We start from the raw sequence: 21,242 nt of genomic DNA, 5'->3' as shown, positions 1-21,242 counted from the left end.
TGAAAAGATCCCTACAGGCGAGTCCACGAGACAAACTGAGATAGCAGAAACAACAGAGATGAGCAGGGAGGAAGCTTGCATGTGAGAGCAGGACTAGGAAAGAGATTTGCTCTAAGTGTAACAAAGGGAATGAGGACACGAGGAAAAAGGATATCGGACCTTCTGTGGTAAATATTTGTTCTCCAATGTTGGACAAATCTTTTGTAAAACCATGTCTTGTGACAAATCCTGAAGAAACAACGTCGGGAGCAAAACTCAACCCGAAGCCTCGACGCTCGAGAGCGAACGCAGGAGATAAACCAGTGTTTGCAGGGTTGGATTTGACTTCAGAGCAACAGAGACCAGCTGGTCCATGTGGGTGGCTCTTAAGGGCCAGACACACCTCCACACGGGAACAATGCTGCAAGATTGTCATGGCAACACACAAGGGCACCTCATGAAACGCAATGAGGTCTATCGCAGAGAATGTTGATCAGATTTTCATCAGTTGTGATATTTTGTCCCTACTAATCTTTTTTTTTTCTTTCTTTCTATTAAGTGGAGTTTCAGAGCAACCGTGGCACTTTAGTTATTTATTTTTTTTCCTTCCAAAGTAACATTTGGTTTGTGAAGTGAATTTCAGCATCGCTCCATTTAAAAAGCCTGCTGTTTCACCGCGGCGTGGGGGTGGGGATGGCGACCTTCAGCAGCCTTTATTCTGCAGTACTTCACTTAGATTTCATCCCAGCGCACTTCCCATCCACCTCCTCAGACTGCCGCGTCTATCCGACTGCCATCTGCAAGGAGGCTGTCTGCCGAGGCGGAGGGGCGAGACGCACGCCATCCGCCGCGGGGCTCGTCGGAGGCGAGAAACAGCCAGTGCGAGAAAATGTCTGCTGCAAGCCTTCCACAGTAAAACATAATCACTTGGGGGGATTGGCTGGGAATTTAAGCCGACAAATTTGACATTTTTACTTCGACAGGAGTTTGTTGTTCTTTCATCCGGGGCGGTTGGATCGTTAGTGATTTAAGAAACCGACCCTTAAATGATTTGAGATCGTGATTAGAGTCTTCAAAAGGCACTCTTGATTCCGCTGATTAAAAGAACAACAAAGATATAATCATTTAATCCTGGCGCCACCATCAGATTGAACGGAAGTACGTAAATTAATTGTTGGTTCGTGTGGTAGATTAATGAGCCACGGTTGGGGTTTGGAAATCAACAGCTCTTAATAATGTCAAAGTAGGGAAACCAGCTAATTAAAGAGTTTGAAGAGTTCAAAATCTGGCTGTAAATGTGTTGATGTTCCTTATTTTTCAAAGCACACGCTTTCATATCGGTTTATACGTTGTTAGACGGCTAATTCAAGGTGTATTTATCAATATTCTGATCTTGTGAAGTCTTTTTAATTTGGAGTCAAATTTCTACACTGGTTCCAAAATTTGCGTTTTTCTCCGCATTCCCTGCGTTTTTCTTTGAAACGGAGAGAAGGCGTCCGTTGTGTCGATCGCTGCAGAAGGGCATCGTTCCAGAGGCGTGTCTGGCCTTTTTGTTAGTTGTACTCGGCTCCGCTTTCAAAAGCCAGGCTGCTGCCGAGCCACCGCTTGTCACATCTCCACAAATGCTTTGACATTTACAGCACTTGGCATCACACTCCCGAGACGCACATTTTAACAGATCGGTTAGCGCCGCTTTGACAAATGTCTGAGGGGGGAAAAAACAACAGAATGGCGGAGCTTATGACACATGTGGTAAATTGTATCTGTCAGTAGATGTGTGGTGATTATTATCTTTTAAAACTGCACTCTGAGCAAGATGGATATTGTTGCAAGAGAGAGAGAGAGAGAGGGAGAGAGAGACACTTGAATATGCTGTTAAAAGAAAAATCCATCCAAAAGAACAACCGATAGTTTCACAGACAAGGATTTAAACCAAGTCCTGGACTATTTACTGAAAAATAAGATCCTGGACTGCCAACCAGACCCAAAGTATTGAGCTACTGACGATGTTCTTTGCATTCCTGCATCTATTTTGTACCCTGAGAATTCAATTTCTCATATCGGTGGACCAGCATGCAATGCAGCCACAATACACAACATGGGAGCACTGCTCACTTTTTCTTATCTGTAAAATCTTTTGTTTTCATCCTTCAAACTAGGAAATAAAGATAATGTCCCCTTTAAACAGATTTCCTAAATGTGGATACAACTATGTACTGTCAAAAGGACGTATAATAAACTGTAAACCCGTTAGTTTCTCAAGATTTAAATCTTCATTGAGGTATAATTTAAATATAAATGTTGTGCTTTTAAGCAGATAGACATTTTTCCCCCCACACTGGTAGCTCAAATACACAGAGGCCTCTTAACGGCATGCGTCAACAAAATAACTGCAGGAATGCTCTCAACATCACAGACTGGTAGCATGGAACACAACAACTCTGAAGGGAGGATTTTTCCTTTAACAGAGCGATTTGTAGGTTGATTTACAAGAAGAAAAGCAGCCTTTGTTAAAAAGCAACAAACAAAACAAAGTGATTTTCACAGAGGCAGTGCCTGCAGAGTCCCAGTGTGCCAGATCAAAAATCAGCCAGCAGGGCTGATGTTCTGCAGGCTGTGGACAAAAAAAAAAAACACCCACCTGCTTCTAAAAGAGAACCGGCAGACTCCCAGCTTCATAATTATACGTATAACCCGCCCACACAAAGTGTGGCTACCTGATGAGGAGGGAGAGAGTGTGTGTTGCCATGTGTGCGTTCTGCTCTTCCACGGCTGTATGTGCTAGAGGGAATACAGCGACGTATTCACAGAAAACCTGGTTTCTGGCTTTTAAATAATGTTTTTGTTGTTGTAAGAAAACAAAGAAAAAAATATATGCCATCAGAATAACAGTACGAACAACAAGAAACGACAATTATTCAAAAACTGCTTCCGTCAGTTACATCTAAAAATGTGGAAACGAGCCGTACTAAAAATCCTGATTCTTCTTTGTGTGTGTGTGTGTGTGTGTGTGTGTGTGTGTTTGTGTGTGTTTCTCATGTACAATCAGCTGCTTTGAAGTGGTCGGACCTGAGGTATAAATGACAACCAGATATGCAGCGTGACAGAAAAAGAAACAGAAGAACACCTCTCAGCAGAGAGGAGCATGGCAATCATATACATTGTGGGTCTTTCTTTCCTGGTAGCGCGCAGCATGACGCACCATCCTCAAACCAAATGGCACGTCATGTGGCGTCTACTAAGTGAGGTTACAGTAGTTGTTGTTCGACATTATTTTTTTTCTTCTTCACGTTTTTTGACAGTCTTTCACTCAGAAGAAAAAAAAAAAAAGAAATTAAATAAAAAAAAAAACAACCTGAAAAGAGAAAAATCGATTTGCTTACCTGAAGATGCAAAAAACAGCAAAAATAAAAACCTATATATTCATAAGTATATAGCATATAAATATATCATATAAAGGTACATTTCTGTGTGTGTGTGGTGGTTGGTTTGTTTTTTTTGGAATGAAGTGTAAAAGATTTTTGGATATATTTTTCTTTTACAAGACAGCAGATAAAGGAAGGTTAACTTGTCCACCTGTCCCCCAATCTCCCCTCTGGGTCTCTGATTTATCCGGGTGTGAGAAAAAAAATAAAAATAAAAAGCCCCAAAAAAATGTAACTGTCAAGTTTCAACCTGGAGTTATATTACACCTAAAAAACACACAATAAACAATAAAAGAAAAAGAAAAGCCCCTCTGTGAACAAAAACACCGTGTTCTTTCTCAGACCAGGGTGGGACTTAGCGCCTCCAGGGTGAAACCAGACGACTGAATCCCAAAATGTTTTAACTTTTAGAGGAAGACATGAGAGGTTTGCAGCCCTCTCATACCAACCCCATCCAGTGCTAAGAACCGGAACAGCTGTGTAGTCCCTGTGGTCGATTTCTTTTTCCTCAATCTGTTGCTCTTTATATAACTATAAGGTTTTTTGTTGCCTGAAATACCTGAAAGGAGGTAGGGTGGCAAATATTGGTCAGTCAGACACTTGAAGCGTCTCCCTCCTCCCTTCGCAAGAGGGAGGCGAAACTAAGAAAAGAAAAAAACGAAACAGATAATAAAAGAAACAGCGGAGGATACTATATTTCCCAGAGTATCGGCTATCCCTTCGCCAGGCTCCCAGGTAAGGTATACATACAAGTACGAGGCACAGAAAGGAGTCATTATTCTGAGATTGAGGTATAGCACTCGGTCTCTGCTGACCAAGCCGACATATAGTTTATATATATACGATTATAAATTACATCTAGTACAGGTAGTTAAGTCTGCGCCATTTTCCGACTGACAAATATTGCTGCCCATCCCGTTGGCTCGATCCTGAGACATTTACAGTACTGAAGGCTACTGTCGCACGCCCGCGTCAGAAAACGAACTGCATTTCCAATGCAAGCAGCGTAAAAGTGAAACTTAAAAAAAAAAAAAAAAAAGCTAAAATTAGTCTGTTGAAAATGAACCGACGGTGCCATCTTTTGGTTTTTTTGGCAGATGACTGTTCCGGTTTTGTAAGTTTTGAGATATTCATTTCTGTTCACTACATTCATTATGTGAGTATTTGTTAATATATATGTATATAAATAGATATATACTGTTCTCTTAAGTATATAATATGGTATGAGGTTTCTTTTTTAAAACAGCAGTGAGACTCAGTTGCAAGAAGGAGGACTTTTTCGGACAGGGGGAGCCGTTAACCACATGACTATAAACAATAATAAAAAAAAAATAAATCAAATGAAATAAATATATACCTTTTTTAAAATGGCATGCACCTCAGTAGATAAGAGCAGGCTGAAAATGAGACTTTTAAAATTACCCAAATTCTCAAAAAGCAATGGCAAATTTTTAGTTAAAGCCAAACGTTCAGTAGAGATCAAGAATTGCTTGAAGGTGAGAGTAATTAATTGTTTTGTAAAGTATTCATAGATTCAAATTAAATTAAACACAGATAGTTTGGCCCTTGAGGAATCGCCCCTCTCAGGGGAATTCGGAATAAGTGCTGTTGGAGTTTATCCATGCAAACCTGTGCATTAAGTGCCAATTATACTATTTCTACACATAAATATTTTTAAATAGGAAAAGTGGCTTTTGTTCTGTTTTTGTTTTATTTTTTAGAGGACAAATTGTACGCTAAGTAATATCCAACTGTATTTACAGCTGGCAAAGTGAGAAGCTACTATGCCTTTTTATAAGAGGCGCGTTCAAAACGAGTGCTGTAGCATCAGTTTGGGGCTTCAGTTTTGACTATCTGACTATCGGATCAGTGCATTGTCCTTCGCTGGGTCAGACTCAACGCGCACAGCAACCTTTTAGACACTTCAAATGCTGGGCATTGTCAAAGTGTTGGACGCATTTTATGCATGATGACCCCTGGGACATATAGTTGTCCAAGGGGTCTTTTCTAGAGCTCTTCCAATTGGCCCTGCATACCTGCCAATCAAGCCACGGGAGCTACTAAGCTTAAAGTGGATAAACCAATAACCACAGGAGGGGGAAATTAAGATTCTAATTCTAATTTAGTTTCTAATTTAGAAATCTCAACATAATGATTAATAATATTCATAATATTCAATTAACCCCGACCCCAAAATCAGCCAAAAATAGTGGTGCATGCCATTCTTTTAAAAGAGAATAATCCAAGAAAAAAAAAGAAAATAAAATAAATAAAATGTACAATACATTTAAAAAAGGAGTGAATCATCATCATCATCATCATCATCATCATCATCATCATTTCATCTGGACAGAGAGGTACAGTTCTCACAGGCTGGGTGAGCACCAGGCAGTGTTTAGGAGCGAAGAGCAACATTTACCACAGAGCACAAAAAAAAAACATGACAACCAATAAAAAGGCTTTTGACATCTCCTTCAATCTTTTCCTTCATGGAAAATACCAAAAGAGCAGTTTGTTTCTTTCCACTTGTGTCTTGTGAGGGATATTCTTTCCCCACATGGTAAAACGGGATGATAGTTTGTTTTTTTTCTATCCCTGGTGCTTCAGTGGCGAGGGGGAGGGACAACACCGAGACGACACTACACAAAACTCAACTTGTTCAAGCTGTCGACCATTTCTTTTCTCCTTTTTTTTGTCTTTTTTTGTTTGTTTTTTTAATCTTGGAGGTAATCGAGGAAAACTGAAAGAGTAGTTTGGGTCCAAGCTGCAGCCTTTTTGAAAGTCTTCACACACTAAAGCTTTTTTTCTTCCATCGCTCTGCCCTCCTGATCGCTCCCTGCTCCGTAATCACCCAGAGAAAGAGCTACACTACATGCATAACCTCGAACCGCTTTCTTTCTCACTTGTGTTTTTCGCTTACTTTTGAAAAGTGCCATCGTAGGAGTTCAGCGCCATAAGTTTCGATCCCCAAACCCAATGTTTTTGTCCTGTTCTTTATCGTGATTCATTAGCAGGTCTGGACAAAGCATTAGTGAGAGGCGTGTCTTGTCCTCCTGTCCGTCTACTATAGGTCCAACAGGAAATTACCATATTTGAAACCCACGTCATCTGTCTCAGTAACCCTGAGTTAAAAAAATGAGGAGAAAAGAAATCATCCAGAATCACGGATTGGCTTTTGAATCATCAGTCGTAATAATTTATAATATATTAAATCTGCTTTTCCCTCGCTTCTATTAACTACCCCTCCCCACTGCATATTGCCCGCCCACCATCCCCAGATGAACACCCCTCTATAAATGCACATTGTTGTAGTAAACTGCCGTTAAAACTGTCTTTGAGGTCTGAGGGCGAATCATTTCTTTTAAAACTAAAAAAAAAAAAAAAAAAAATACGGAATAAACCAAAAACATCAGCAATGTGTTGTTGTTAGCTAAATCTCATTAGCATAGGCTAGCTAAAGCCTTGTACAGGAGCTAGATAATCAACTGGATAGCAGCAGAGTTTCACATTCTGATCCTAAAAGGCCTTCATCCAGTCAAAGATTTCCATAAAGGGGATGAGCTCACTTTGGTCACCGTTTGGAGGGCAACCTGAAGGCGACTTGAGCTTTCCAGGATCAGCAGTGAGACACTGATGGAGGTCCATGAGGTAGCATTCCGCCTTAAAAACAGCTGATCCATAATCAGAATAATCCTAAACTTGTCTCTTGGCAAAAAAAAGAGGGTTTTAGAGCCTTCTTGGATCTGATTATGGATCAGCATACGCAGGCGAGGTGCACCTCCGACCCGTTACGAGGTTGCGACTGGGCTTAAGAGACAGACCATAATAAGTGCATGATGCAAGGGCAACAATGCCGAGGTAACCTGGTCTGTAAGCGCCAGACCCAAAAAGTGTAGTGCAAAAGAAAGCAAAACAAACCAAATGAAAAAGATTAAAAGATAGAGGAAAAGAAGTCGATTATAGAAGTCAGTAGTGTCCACGAAACTCACAAACATGCATCCCTGAATGACTCGTGTGTCTTTTCTCATTCAAAAAGGACGGGTTAATGTTGCTTTCGTCCGCACAGAGATTAACAGAATTTCTTCAGGAGGAAAGAAAGGTTTGCAGTTAAAGCGTCATGGCTACCTGGCAATAGGAGAATGGGTTTTGATTCAGAACCCTGGAGAGGAATACCAATGGTATGATTAAACCTTACAGTTGGCTTCAAATGTAATAGACAGTTCACTTACCAATTTTCAGCTAGTACTCGGTGAGAGAGGGGACCAGTAAAGGGACTAATTTGTCAGATTAAGGAGTTAATTTTCAATCTTCCCCTCATTTGTTCCCTCAAATTGGAATGGTCCAAAGCCCAAACTGCATTTATAAGCAGCAGTGGTTCAGTATATCAAGTTCAGAAAAGAGGGGGATCGGGGTTTTGGGGGCTTGGGATTATCAGCATGCTTATGGAAATTTCATTAATTGTCATTTAACGAATGTCTTTAGCTGCATTTGTTAAGCCCCTGGATATAAAAGCTAAACAAACGCCTAAACGGCATCGCTTGTTTAAAAAAACCATCCGTTTAGTTGTTTATCTCCAGTTTGTTTTAAGAATCCTCCTCATATTATCCCTGCATTTGTGCTCACCCAGATACTGCAAAGTAAATTGGCACAAATAAAGCCCCATCCGTTTTCAAATTAAGTACGTCATTTGACTGAGGTTTACATGTGTAAGTCGTTTAGTCGATTGGTTTGAAATTGTCATCAATCTCCTCTTTTACATTGTCCTTGAGCTCGCCGGCTGCCAGTGGCGGGCCGTCGTCTCGCGGGGTTGCGGTCGGCGTGTTCTCTGACTCCGCGAGGGGAAAATCCTGGCCTCCTGCTTCCATCTTCATCATCAGCTTGAGCTTCTTCTTTGGGGGGTTCTTCAGGGTTCCCAAGCGCTCCTTGACCTTGTACTCCAGGGTGCTGTGCGGGATCCCGTACATGTTCTGAGCCTTGGACACACTCATCTTCCCGTTCATCACTACCGTTATGGCCTCCTCCAGGATCTCGGTGTTGTACTGGCGATAGCGGCCCCTCTTCTTCCTCGGTTGCTTGGAGTTTGGGTCCCCTTCCGCGTCGGAGGTGGAGTACGCTGGCCCGGAGCCGGAGTGGTCCAAGTCAGAGCTCCAGTAGTCGGCTGCCCCATCCAGCAGGCTTCCAAGGCTTCCTCCCCGGCGGTTCTGCTTGGGCAGGATGGCTCTCAGCTTCCGGTTCAGGTTGTTCTCCGCACCGACCCCCATGGCGCCGTAGCCGTACAGCTCAGCAGCATGGGAGTCCCAAGAGAGATCCATACCCCGAACTTGAGGGATCTTTAGGTCGACAGGAGGTGAGTGACCCTGGTCCCTCTTGCCCTCATTGTGGCGGTGTTGGGCCTTGGAGACCTGATTGTGGTAGTGATGGTGGAGGGAACTTTTGAAGGAGAAGGCTCCGTGGTGGTTGTGGTGATTCTCCAGGAATGTAGGCAGGTCTTTGAGGTCGCTGAGGGCCCCGCTCAGAGCTCCACTGGCCTGCTTTAGCTTCATCAGGCCTTCGAGGTGGGCCTTGCTCCCCCAGAAAGAGGAAGAGCCCTTCTGGCCGAGCAAGGAGTAGGACTGCGCATGATTGAGCAAGCCGGCCGACTCTAGATTAGCCAACGAAAGAGCAGCAGGCTGGCTCAGGAGGCGATGCTTCTGGCTGAGGAGCTCTTCCTTGATACGCAGCGAGCGGGCCAACGGCGGCTTGAAGGAGTTGGAGTTGACATAGTTCTCCCTCAGTCCGTCCTGCAAGCTTCTCTGCAGCAGGCCGTCCTCGTCCACCTCTGGCAGGGTTTGTTCAGCTTTGATAGAATGTCTGAATGGAGGAAAAAGAAAGTTAGGAACAGCGTCCGGTATCTGGTTATAAGATGAAACTGATTGTTGAGACCAGGGTTTGATGCATATTGCAGTTTGGATCATAATCTCTATTCACCTTTTACCCACTACATCAATTCTAAACAAAAACATATTAACTTAAACACTAATAAGTTACCTTTTAAGGAACTCAACAGCAGTGTCTTTTGCCAGAAACATATTGAGATAAACCACAGAACATACTGTCAATAGCTTTTAATTTTTTATGTTTACAAAATATAGCAGTAAAGAAGTTTTCTTAATTGTCCTTGTTTGATAGTGAAATTAGTGGATATCTCAAAAAATTCTGCAAATAAAAGTCTTGCACATCAGTCTTTCCCTTTTATGCGTGCAGAATATAAGTAGGCTTACAATTTGACAAAACCGCTGCAAACAAGTTGTTACTCTCATAATAAAACATCACGTACTGGCTATTTTTTAAATATAACAATCTAAAAAGACAACATCCCTTCTGGATTCAACTGTTCAAAACTGAAAACACCAAAACACGTGCATTCTTTGACAAAATTGCTTTTATGGGTCCCAAGCCAAAAGATCTAACCTCTGTGTTTTACCTGATGATTATTGACATTTTAAATAAAGTTTCTTGAATTGCCCCATGTTGGATGAACAAAACAGTATGTGTTCTTGCTTGCAAGCACTGGTCTACCAGCAGCTCACATTTCAATGTTTCAAATTTCTGTAAAATCATCAAGAAACATGCGCTTGCATGCAAGGTGCCTCACATTGAACTGCTGCAGCCACTTTTCCTACTGCTGAGTAACTATAGCAACAGAGGAAAAGCTCTTTAAAAGTACTCCCTTAGGTTCATAATACCAGGAAATGGCTTGTCAAGTCAGCAGATGGACACTGGGGAGGATAAACTTGAGGGAAACACTGTGTCTCTCCATTAGAGACGTAGTCTGGTGAGCTACAGTGCGACTGGCTGTGCGATGTGGGAGTCCTCAGCAGGGGATTTGAGACAGATTACCACAGCGGGCGGTCTCCGGCTAGTTGAAGACAATGCAGTGAAAATATAAAGAACGCAAAGAATAAACACAACAGAGGGGGATCTCCAATGAGATGGGTTGAGAGATGGTTTCAGAACCTGGGTATATAAACTGTGTATCCTGAGTATTGAATGTTTTTCATCCTGCAGCCAAGATGTTATTTAGTTAGATTTTTATATTTTAAATCGTTTCATTTTTGAAGCCATCAACTGAATAACAGTGTTCTTCGTATTTCCGTAAAATTCTCTGAAACAGCATGAAGACCATCATGGACATCTTAAACCAAAACTATTGTTTTTTGGGTTTGTAGCTCCTACGTTTCCTTTGACCAACCCACTTAATAACAGAAAAAAATCGGAATTACAGTAATGTTTTTTAATTTAAAAAAGAAAGTACAGTACCAGTCAAAAGTTTGTTCACACCTTCTCATTCAACTACTTTGAAGAATGTAAAATATAAAACATATTCTGGTTTGTTGAGCATTTGTTTGTTTACCACATAATTCCATATGTGTTCCTTCATAGTTTGGATGTCTTCAATATTAATCTACAATGTAGAAAAACCATTGAATGAGAAGGTGTGTCCAAACTTTTGACTGGTACTGTACATAATAATAAAATAATGTACAAACCGACAAAAAGATGATTTTTTTTGGGAGGTTTTCACACAACTGTGATCAGAAAATAGTTTAAAATCAAATGCCAGGTAACCTGATCAAAGATGTATTGATGTTACCGGTGGAGGGACTACAGGCTCCACCCCCTCCTGTAGATAATATTACATGACCTGATCATTAGAGTCTACCGGTGAGGCCCGGGGCCTTAGGACCTTTGGGGCCTTAGGACCCTCAGGCAGCAGATAGAGTCCCGTCCTGGGGGGGGCTTTATTTTTTGCTTTTAGTCCTCTCCTCTAATATACATCACAAGCTTTACCTGATGGGTGTCAGCAGGCAGAATCCTGTTGTGTTGGAGTAAAAACAGAAATCTTGTGTTCTGTAGAAACAGGGTTTGGCGAGCATGATTATTAAGTCAATTGTTGGTTTGTTGACGTCACCCTGCTTGACTTGGTGATGCCAACCAGTAAAATATTGCAATCCCTTTTTCATTTTTGCAAAACCTCCTTTACTGATACACTATGTTCAATAACTAACTGTTAACAATTATCCTTCACTGCAGGTCTATTACCACTTGGATCCTTGTTTCATACTATTGGCCATCATTTCTATCAGATAGTGCAGTTAGTAACCTAACTGCTAAGGAAAATGGGCAGATCATACCAAAAAAGGTCCAACATATCCACAAACATGAGCCAAACTGCTTGTTTGCAAACTGTTTGATTGGTCAAGTACCAAAACTCTTTTTTTAGGGGGGTAAAATCAAAATTGGCCACCAAAAATGTTGGTGATAATCCCTCATTGGACAGGAAAGTCATTTACTCACAAATACCCCAAATATAGCAGGTCAAAGTTGATCTGTAAAGAGTTACGTAAGTGTAATAGACCAGAAATATCCAAAACAAGTGTGGTACACGCTAGCTTTGTTTGGTAGCTTGTATATCTCTCTGTTTCACCAGGAAGAACCACTCGTGCAGCGGCCGCTCGGGACTCGTGTTAACCGTTATGTCAATGCAACGCTTCTCCAATCACAGTTCACAGAGCGATTGGAGGTGTATTCACTGCCACATGGTGGGCGCAGGTTTTTTTCCATGCCCACATCCTTCACCACAACCCGGGCTGCTCTGTGTATCGAACCTCCACTAATCCATCTTTGACCTACGGATCAAAAGTATTCCTGGAAATGGCAGCCTGCGATTAGCGTTGATTGTTTATTCCCTCATGATGCAAGAAATCGAGTATGATGGCTACCGATTCAAACATGACTTCGAGGCAGAGTTCACATTCATCAATAAATGATCGCGCTGCAGGTTTGTCGATAAACTCGCTGACACGGAGGCGAAGAAAAACAGAGCAATCAAAGCCTCCGAAATGGGTTTGACACATATTGCCATTGAACTCTCACTTCAGGCCGGAGGGGCGGACGAGGATGGGGTCTGAATTATAAATAGTTGTACAGAGGTAGGTGCAGCGTTGCCACGGGAGCAATGGTAGCCGCGGTATTGATCAGGTGAGAGCGGAACCGATACGTAAAAGAGATGATTATGAGATGAAAGGTGGGAGGCGTTGGCAGGGCTCGCTCGAGGATGGCGACGTTGGGATGTAGTGGTGTAACAGACCGCTGTCGATCCGTGAGCCGTACGGTTTAACCCTCACAGCGGGAAAATAAGTTTCACTGATTATCGTTTTCCGCCAATATTCAGTAAAATATGAGATCAGGACATCAGCGTTTATGCTTTTCTAGTCGCTGGTTTCTGATATTGTTACTTTTGTAAACAACCAATCTATGTTTAAATCAACAGGAGGAGAGCTAGTAACGTTTGCAGCACCGCTAACGTACGGAGGTTCAGTTCAGTTACATTATGATGCATTCAGGCATAATTAGAGATGAATTATAACTCTAAGACGCTTATAATACATCATTAAAACAACTAATGACAAGATTTGTTTTAATCAATAAAAGTACAATATTTTACTTCCTTATCATATGAATTGTGTGTTTTATATGAAGAAAAAAAAAACTATTAATTACTATAACAACATTAAAAGATAACAATTTGAATTATTGATGGTTTACTAACCTCAGAGAGGTTGAAACTGTTATTTGGACCGTGGCAAAAAAAAATAGTCAGGAGTTTTGTAGACCATCTGCTATAATCTGACAACAAAGGGATCTGTATCTGTCAATATGGATCAATGATCTGCAATCTGTATCGAAAAGTGGTATTTGCTCCCTTTTTTTTATTCTGTGCTGATCCGATCGGTGATCCGTTCCGAACCGTGAGTTTTATGATCCGCTGCACCACTAGTATGAAGTATGAAGATAAATATATATTGCGTTTTTATGAACACAAAGCTTACGAATGTAGTGCATTGTCCTTCTGTTGGAGGTTTTATTCGCGCCCTGTGCATCATTAATGAAAAATGTTTTACAATCTCACTGGTGCTTTTTGTATCATTCCTCCCGTCTGGTTTCAAGTCTTTGGCCAGCTGCTCTGCGGTTGTGCTGTAATTTGCTGCTTGCTGTCGATGGCCGTGATGCACTCATTTGCTATAATGCTACATCGTCAGATTTCAGAGACTTGAATACCACGTTTAATGGAGGAGGTAAAAAAAAAAATTGATTTAATCCTGTTTATTTTTATGCGACCGAGTTTTACAACCTAAGAGCCATGTGTCACAGCTTGACAACAGCACTTGAAAGCACCACAAACACAAACACACAGCTTCACGGACAGAGAGCATCTTGCATCATGTCTTCTGAATAAATAACAGAAACACAGTGGCAGGGCTGTCCCGATGAAGGAATTTCTCCTGCAGTGATAATGATAATATCAAACAATGCATTAAGGGATATTGTAACCTTTTTCTTTGAATTTTTTTTTTTTTTTTTTGCAAATTACTTAATTTATCCAGATTTTTGTGCGATATAGATGAGCTTTATTGTTCGGCTATAATTAGGTATACTTTTGCTTTTGAAATGAAAAAGTATTAAATACTTAGTTATTGTTAAATGCAAAAAACAGGGGCAATAAGGCACAGTGTCTTTTTTCAGCTGAGGGGCTTTGGTTGCTTCTGGTTGCTATGATACAGAATATTCGCAGGAGGTCGGCAGGCAGAAGGTCAATCCATGGGGGAACCTGAGGGCCGGTGGTTCAAGTCCCCACATGAACCAAGTACAGAGTGCAGACTGGTAGCTGGAGAGCTGCCAGTTCACCCCGATGGTACTGCCAAACTGCTTTCTCCTCCGTTGCTGTTGTTGTTTAGCAAACAGATATATATCCTAGATTTAAGGTTCGGCCTTTGTGGTATTTGTCCCGCCACCTCCTCCATTGTGATTGGACGGCTGAGTTAAAAAAAGTAGCAATGACCAGCGCAGCGTTCTACACAAAGTTGAGCATTTTTCAACTCTTAAACATGCCGCGATAATTGCAGAATAGACACTTTTCACCAGTTGCGGTTATTGCATCAGCCCTAATGCAATGACCCGAAACTTTTTGCATACCAAGGGCAGATCTTAGTGAGACATCTCAGGTTAAGTTCACTACCTTAAGGTTCAGGAACCCCCCGGTAGGGAACCGTCTTTGGTTCAATCTGAATGATCGCTACATGGACATGCAGGGGGAAGATTCATCCGACAACTTGAACTAATCTGCCGGTGACGGTTGTCATCGTCTTGTGAAATTAATCTTTTCTCAGCTTGACTGCGGTTTGCCATCTGTATACCAATCTGAGTATGACATTTATCCCCTCGGGCCGAACCTCCAGACAGCATTTAGTGTTAGACAGACGAGTGCTCTTTTTCCTGAAAGCTCCTTCAGAAACACCGCAGCCTCTCCGGTGTTGTTTTTTAGGCACGTGACTGCGTGGCTCGGCTAACAGAGGCCAGTTTGACTAATTCTGTTAGCTTACCCTTTGACCCCGGGCTCAGGGGAGAAGCCGGGGAAGGTTTTGTGGTTCCCTGCACTCTGGTTCTTCTTGGTGGAGAGGTCCAGGACGCCGTCTGAGGATAAACACACACAGGAAGAAAGATTTAACACATCTGAGCTCCAATCCTATTCTAAACATTACTGCTTTGAAGAGCCAAAGATCACACAAAAAATCTGTAAAATGTAAAAGGAGATTATTGAGTTTATCAAGAGTCTTTTGAAAAAAACCAAAAGAAAGTTAGAGTTTATTTCTGTCCAGCAGCTTTCATGTACATTTGCAAAATCATATAAAAATTTGATAAAGTGCAACAAGAAATGGCTCTAATATTTGCAGAACGATAACGGATGGAAACAGGCATACATTTTTCATTTTCTTTTGCCGATTTTTCTGGTAAATTCTACTTGAATTTGCGATGGAAACTTGACTGTATAGCATTAAAGGAGCAGTGTGTAGAATTGTGTAGAATCATGGTGGTGCAACATGGTTGACTCCATAAAGAGGACCCGCTCACTACGTATATATGAAGGGCTCATTCTAAGCTAACGGAAACACAACGATTCTTAGTTTGAAACAATTATATAATAATAATAAAGACCTAGTTATGAATATTTATTTCCATTTCTGCTAATAGATCTCCCTTTAAATGATCAAAAAGCTAAAGTTGTATCAATATAGTCACAAATTGAATCCGTTAATTTAACCTAATTATTCCCAGAAGAATAACTTCTATTCTTATTTCTCATTCTAAGAGTGTACCTTGGAAAGTCAATGCTAGGAAATGTATTCCATATATTCATGACTTCATGAATGAGCTTTTTATTCATCCTTTTAACAGCGATAAGGTTGAGTTAATGTTAAAGATCGCAGATCAATGTCATCTTTAGACGATGTAACATATGTCTTTCAGAAATATTCTTATAAAAATGACCTTTTTTTGAATACAGTCCATTTTCAGCTTGAGGTGCCGTGAATGGCAAAGACCTTTATGTTGTTGTTTCCATTGAAGAACAGTATCAAATGGTCAGTGTTTGGGGACAAAACATCATGCCAATAGTTTATCATGTCTGATACTTCGTGCCACATTCCTTATGATATTTTCACATCTTTTTTAAATTGTTTCCTTGGATTTCACACCAGCAGCATCCCATGCCTTCTCATACAACAATAACAATGATCTGGATCCCAATCAAGAGTTGATTTACCTGAGCAGTTCAAGATATTCGCAATTATTCTATATGTTCATTTTTTCTTTATTAATTAATAAGGGATAGAAGGTGCCTGTTTGTTTGTTTGTTTGTTTTTTATTTACTTTTTAAAACAACACTCAAATTAGTGAAGGAACGAACCAGAGGAGAAAGGAAACGAGAAGCATAGTTCTGATAATCATGTGTTTTTATGTGAAAACGACTGAATTAACTGAGTCGGTTTTTTTCTTATTTTGTTGCTTAGATGACCAAAAAAAAAAAAAACCTGAGATATAATGTTTGTGTATATTCTGTGTGCTTCAGAACAGGTGGACTGTCTGTGACACTTTAGCAATTAAGTCTGGGAAATATGGCGACATGCTGTGTGTGAAATCTCAGTTTATTTGTGAATATGTTTGTCGGAGATATCAGGTCACCACACATGAAAAAGATACATCATCATTACAATATCCGCCTCATTAATTCTAGACTCAGACTGTGATTTTGACGTTATTTCCACAGACATCTCATTTAATGTATTTCTGGACTTTTTCCTTTTATTATCAGAGAGCGGTTTCAAACCACTCCAGGTTTTTAAGGATGTGCCGTCTCACTGTATGAAAGGATATGGATAAAACATAAATTTATCTAATATATTCTCTTGTTGCTTTTCTGAAAGCCTTACATTAAAAACAATACTGCACACTCACACAGAAATGCAAACATGTACCTATAAGTTCATCTCTGTAATCGAGCTCTGTGTTCTACTGGTACATATATATATATTTATATATTTATATATATATATTTATTTATATATGTATATATTTATTTATTTATATATATGTATATAGTTATTTATATATATATATATTTATATATATATTATTTTATATATATATATATTTATATATATATATATATATTTATATATATATATATATATATATATTTATTTTATATATATATATATATATTTATATATATATATATATTTATTTATTTATTTATTTATATATATGGTATGATATATGAGCACAGGACTCGGGGCTGCCGCCGCTTTTATGTTGTTTATTCGGACAAAATAGAAAACATGAGGATGTATTGAAATGGAAAAACAGAGTAACTGTAAAGCCCCAAGGGGACAAAAATAGATCAATCTGGTCTTGTTAATGGTACCATGAATGTACGTCAATAACACACATGTGAAAAGTTGATAACTAGGAACCGAACACCATGTGTGTTCACAACATTTTTGCTCCAAAATCCACAACTAAATTACACTAATGAGGTTCGTCTCTGGGCTAATGGATATGTAAATTGGCATCTAAATCTACATTAGCATGCTTGTTTTCTCATAAAACGTTGGTGGTTGTAATATGAACTCTCTACGTTACAGAATTAAAGAGTTAAAGGACTAAACTGTCTCAACAACTTTCCTCAATTCTGATTTCATGAACTGAAGGTTTAGGTCGTATTTCGTTGTGAAGTGATGTTGCTCAGTAGAATTTGTGAACACGGATAAATTCACTTCCTCCGTGTCAACATGAAAATCAGTCTCCATTTTCACTCATTCTTTTATTTCCCATTGAGGGTTTAGACTGAACCATACAGTAAACGTGCCTTTACACCAAAGCTATGAGCTTGAAGAGGCAAAAAAAAAGAGCATTTCAGATTTTTCTGTGGGTTCATCACATGTCATTTGATCACGACGTTTGATTGGTGAGGCATTAAACTTTTCTTAAAATGACATGTGCTCTGTAATTTGGAAGTGCATGCATGTTTGTATGATCCAGCTTTGAGGATAATCGGAGTCAGAATTCATCTAAAAGGTGTACGTGTGTCAGACAGAGATAATGTGGACATGCAGTGGATGCACGTGCCTAAATCGTTTTTTTTTTGTTGTTGTTAAAATTAAGGAGGCTTACTGTAAGCAGATTCCAAAAAGCTGGTATTAAAAGAGGGTGACCGGTCACACTGCGGTTGGGGGGTTAAAACAACGAGCTGTCGCTTTAACCCTGCAGCCTGTTCAGAGGACGAGAAGGGCCCACCCCCTGCTGGTTTAGTTTGATTAAACGTAGATTTGAGCCCAGAGCTTCATTTCAGAGCTCAATGCTGCAAAGGCTCAATCCCCAAAAAAGATGATGGCTTTTCAGTGATCTGTTCATGAATATGAATGTGACGAGTCTCTGCGTGTAGAACGGGAATCTGAGAGTCTGGTTCATCTGTCTGTCATTAGTTAACCATCAGATGATAAAAAATGTTTCTTCGCCCTGACATTGTTAACAAACGATCGCTGTCAAGGAGATAAAAAACACGGTATAGTCATTCATCGACATTTGCTCAAAAACACCAGTAAAATACCTTTTCAGATTCAATGCCACGATTAACCTTGAAACAAACACTAACTCTGTCTAAACCTTAATAGGGGAAATCTTTCCTGCGGAATTTTGCAAATGTGATAATAAAAAAAAAAAGAAGAAAAACATGAAAGAAATGTGAAATTATTACCAAGCAAAATGTACAAATACTTTAACTCAGATGATACAATGCTGTTGAAACGCTCCTGTGTGTGTGTGTGTGTGTGTGTGTGTGTGTGTGTGTGTGTGTGTGTGTGTGTGTGTGTGTGTGTGTGTGTGTGTGTGTGTGTGTGTGTGTGTGTGTGTGTGTGTCATAGACTGTGTATAAGAAGTGGACGTAGTCATGGTGACGTCACCCATTGGTTTGTGGACTGACATTATGGAGCCTTGATTTTGGCGATTTTGCCGTCGCCATCTTGGATTATTGGTCTCATTGTTTTTTCAATGAACAGAATTTACCATATTTGGAATGTGGAGGAGTGAAGTAGAGACGCCGTATACGTCTCTGGTAGCGGCAGAGACCTGTCAATCACAGTAAGCCCCGCCCTAAAGCATCCCCTGCTTTATGGTCTATTTGACTCTAAATGGAGCATCATTTACTAAATGAACATCATGCTGTATTGAAGAAGACTTGAAACTAGAGATTGAGACCATAAACTCATGTTTACAATGTTTACTGAGGGAATAAATCAAGAGAGAAGTAGAGTCATTTTCTCATAGACTTCTATACAACCAGAGGAGTCGCCCCCTGCTGGTCAGTAGAGAGAATGCAGGTTTTAAGACACTTCAGCATTAGCTTCACTCGGCAGAACCCCAGGTTGCCGCCTTGTGTGTGTGCATGTGTGCATAACTGTATTAATGGCATTGTGGTGTCTGCCCTTAGCTTCAAGGTTAGAACCTCATGTGTTGGGTTAGATCTTCTTTTGTTCGGGTAGGACCAATTAATGGAAGTCAACATGGTGTCCTCATAAGTGACAAAAAACCTGAATGTGTGTGTGGTTGCTCTCACCCTGCTGGCTGGGGTCTGGGTCGGCCTCGCTCTTTTTGACGGAGAGGTCCAGCGGGCCGTCCTGGTCGGTCATGAGAAGCTTGCTGAGGACGGGATTCTGTGCAGAGGCAGCAGCCGTACCTCCTCCTCCTCCTCCTCCACCTCCTCCACCGTTACTGGCCCCCACGCCGTTGCTGCTCTGGTTGCAAGCGGCAGCGGCGGCGGAGATGGGGCTGAGGCCAGGCCCCGGGGTCGGGGACGGGGGGGAGGAGGAGGAGGAGGAAGAGGAGGAGGAGGAGGCAGACGATTGAGGGGAGCTTGGCGCGGCGTGGGGCCCCGGCGGGGAGCACGGGGCCGCCAGCAGAGACGCCGCTCTCGGCAGGCTTTGGTCCTTCATGGCGCCGTTGGGCGGGGGCGAGTCGTCCTGAGTAGTTTTTGAGGTATATTCGGCAGCGAACTGGCGGATCATTCGCTGCATGATCTCACGAGCCACTAGAGGAATGTGAGGTTCTGAGAAACTTGGGAGGTCTAGAGAAGGAAAGAAAACAAAAGGAAACAGAGGGACAAACATGTCAGCAAATCCCGTCGTCCAAGAATTTCCTTCAGCCATTGCAATGTTCATCATCCTGAAAAAATGTAATCCTGATGCTATGCTGAAGTAATCCTAAAATCACTCAGAAGCAGCACTTAATCCGGCCTATCGACCACAGTGAAAGCACCATGATATCTGTGTGCAACCGCAGATTATCGCCTGCCATCCCGCCGCTGGAGCTTTTCATACCTTCTCCCAGCATTCCCTTTTGGTTCCACTCTCACTTTGAGCACTTTGTAACTAGAAGAAAATTGTCTGTCGGATTAATTTAAACATGACGGTTCAGCCACGATTTGTCTTAAAACCATGGAATATACACATGAGGATGTACGTTGTAGTTTTCATAACAATCCACGATACCAGTAGTGCTGAGGACAGAAAATTGATCAGTCCATTGACAAAACTAATCATCAACCATGTAATTATTGATCAAACATGAATGCTAAATACTCTTGTGTTTCTAGCGTCTCACGTTTTAGTGTTTTGTTTCTTTTCTCTGTTTTGTATCGGCGAAATTTTTGTCTCTTTTTGTTTTGTTCTGTCGTGCAAAATTAGTCATTTGAAGACTTTTCCTTGGGCTTCTGGGAAATTGTAATGGGCATTTTAACAATAACCTAACATCTTTAAAGATTGAAATTATAATAGAAAGAATAAAAGCTAATGAAAGTAATTGCCACTACAGTACATTCTACACCAGTTGGTTAAGAGAAGATTTTTCATTATTATTAGACCTAACAATAGCTGTAAAGTACTTCTGCTAATGTATCGGATAGTAATATTTGTATCATATCATGCCATACTTTATAATACTATTGGATGGGATTTCATAATCGATTCCTACTCGTCTGATTATAGATTTCATCATTTATTGGAGCATTGAGCCTGTTCCATTTGTAAAATTCAACAACCTGTTACAGTGAAATAGAAATAAATTAACTATTTCAAAGCGCAACAAGTACAAAAAGGAACCTAAAAGGCTGAGAGAAAATACAGATTATCCCCCGCTGCGACAAAACAACCCCACACTAAAACACCCTTCATTGATCTCATTGGTTAATATACATTGAGGAATATTAATGCATTAATCTGGCATTGTCCCAGATAAATCATCCGCACTTATCTCTTCATAACCGGCAGCTATATTATTTGGATATGTTAATACATTCCATTGAGTCAAACCCTAAATCCCCCAAACAATACATTAGCCCAAAAGTCTAATCCTAAAAGCGAGGTTGAAATAATCATATATATATATATATTCTGCTCTGTGCAT

General features: G+C 40.6%; 1 protein-coding gene across 1 annotated transcript; it reads right to left on the bottom strand.

Annotated features, from left to right (window-relative positions):
* Nucleotides 1–8,119: 8,119 nt before the first annotated feature.
* Nucleotides 8,120–19,855, bottom strand: lcor (ligand dependent nuclear receptor corepressor). Its single transcript, XM_054603716.1, is given in 4 exon segments — nucleotides 8,120–9,254; nucleotides 14,828–14,918; nucleotides 19,399–19,530; nucleotides 19,726–19,855. Coding segments are annotated over 4 exon segments (1,488 nt in total).
* Between the last annotated feature and the right edge of the window lie 1,387 nt (nucleotides 19,856–21,242).

This window comes from Anoplopoma fimbria, chromosome 9 (genome assembly GCF_027596085.1).
Source record: "Anoplopoma fimbria isolate UVic2021 breed Golden Eagle Sablefish chromosome 9, Afim_UVic_2022, whole genome shotgun sequence".
Taxonomy (NCBI): Eukaryota; Metazoa; Chordata; class Actinopteri; order Perciformes; family Anoplopomatidae; genus Anoplopoma; species Anoplopoma fimbria.
Note: the sequence above shows the minus strand (reverse complement) of the source record. Positions and strands in the feature narration are given on the sequence as shown.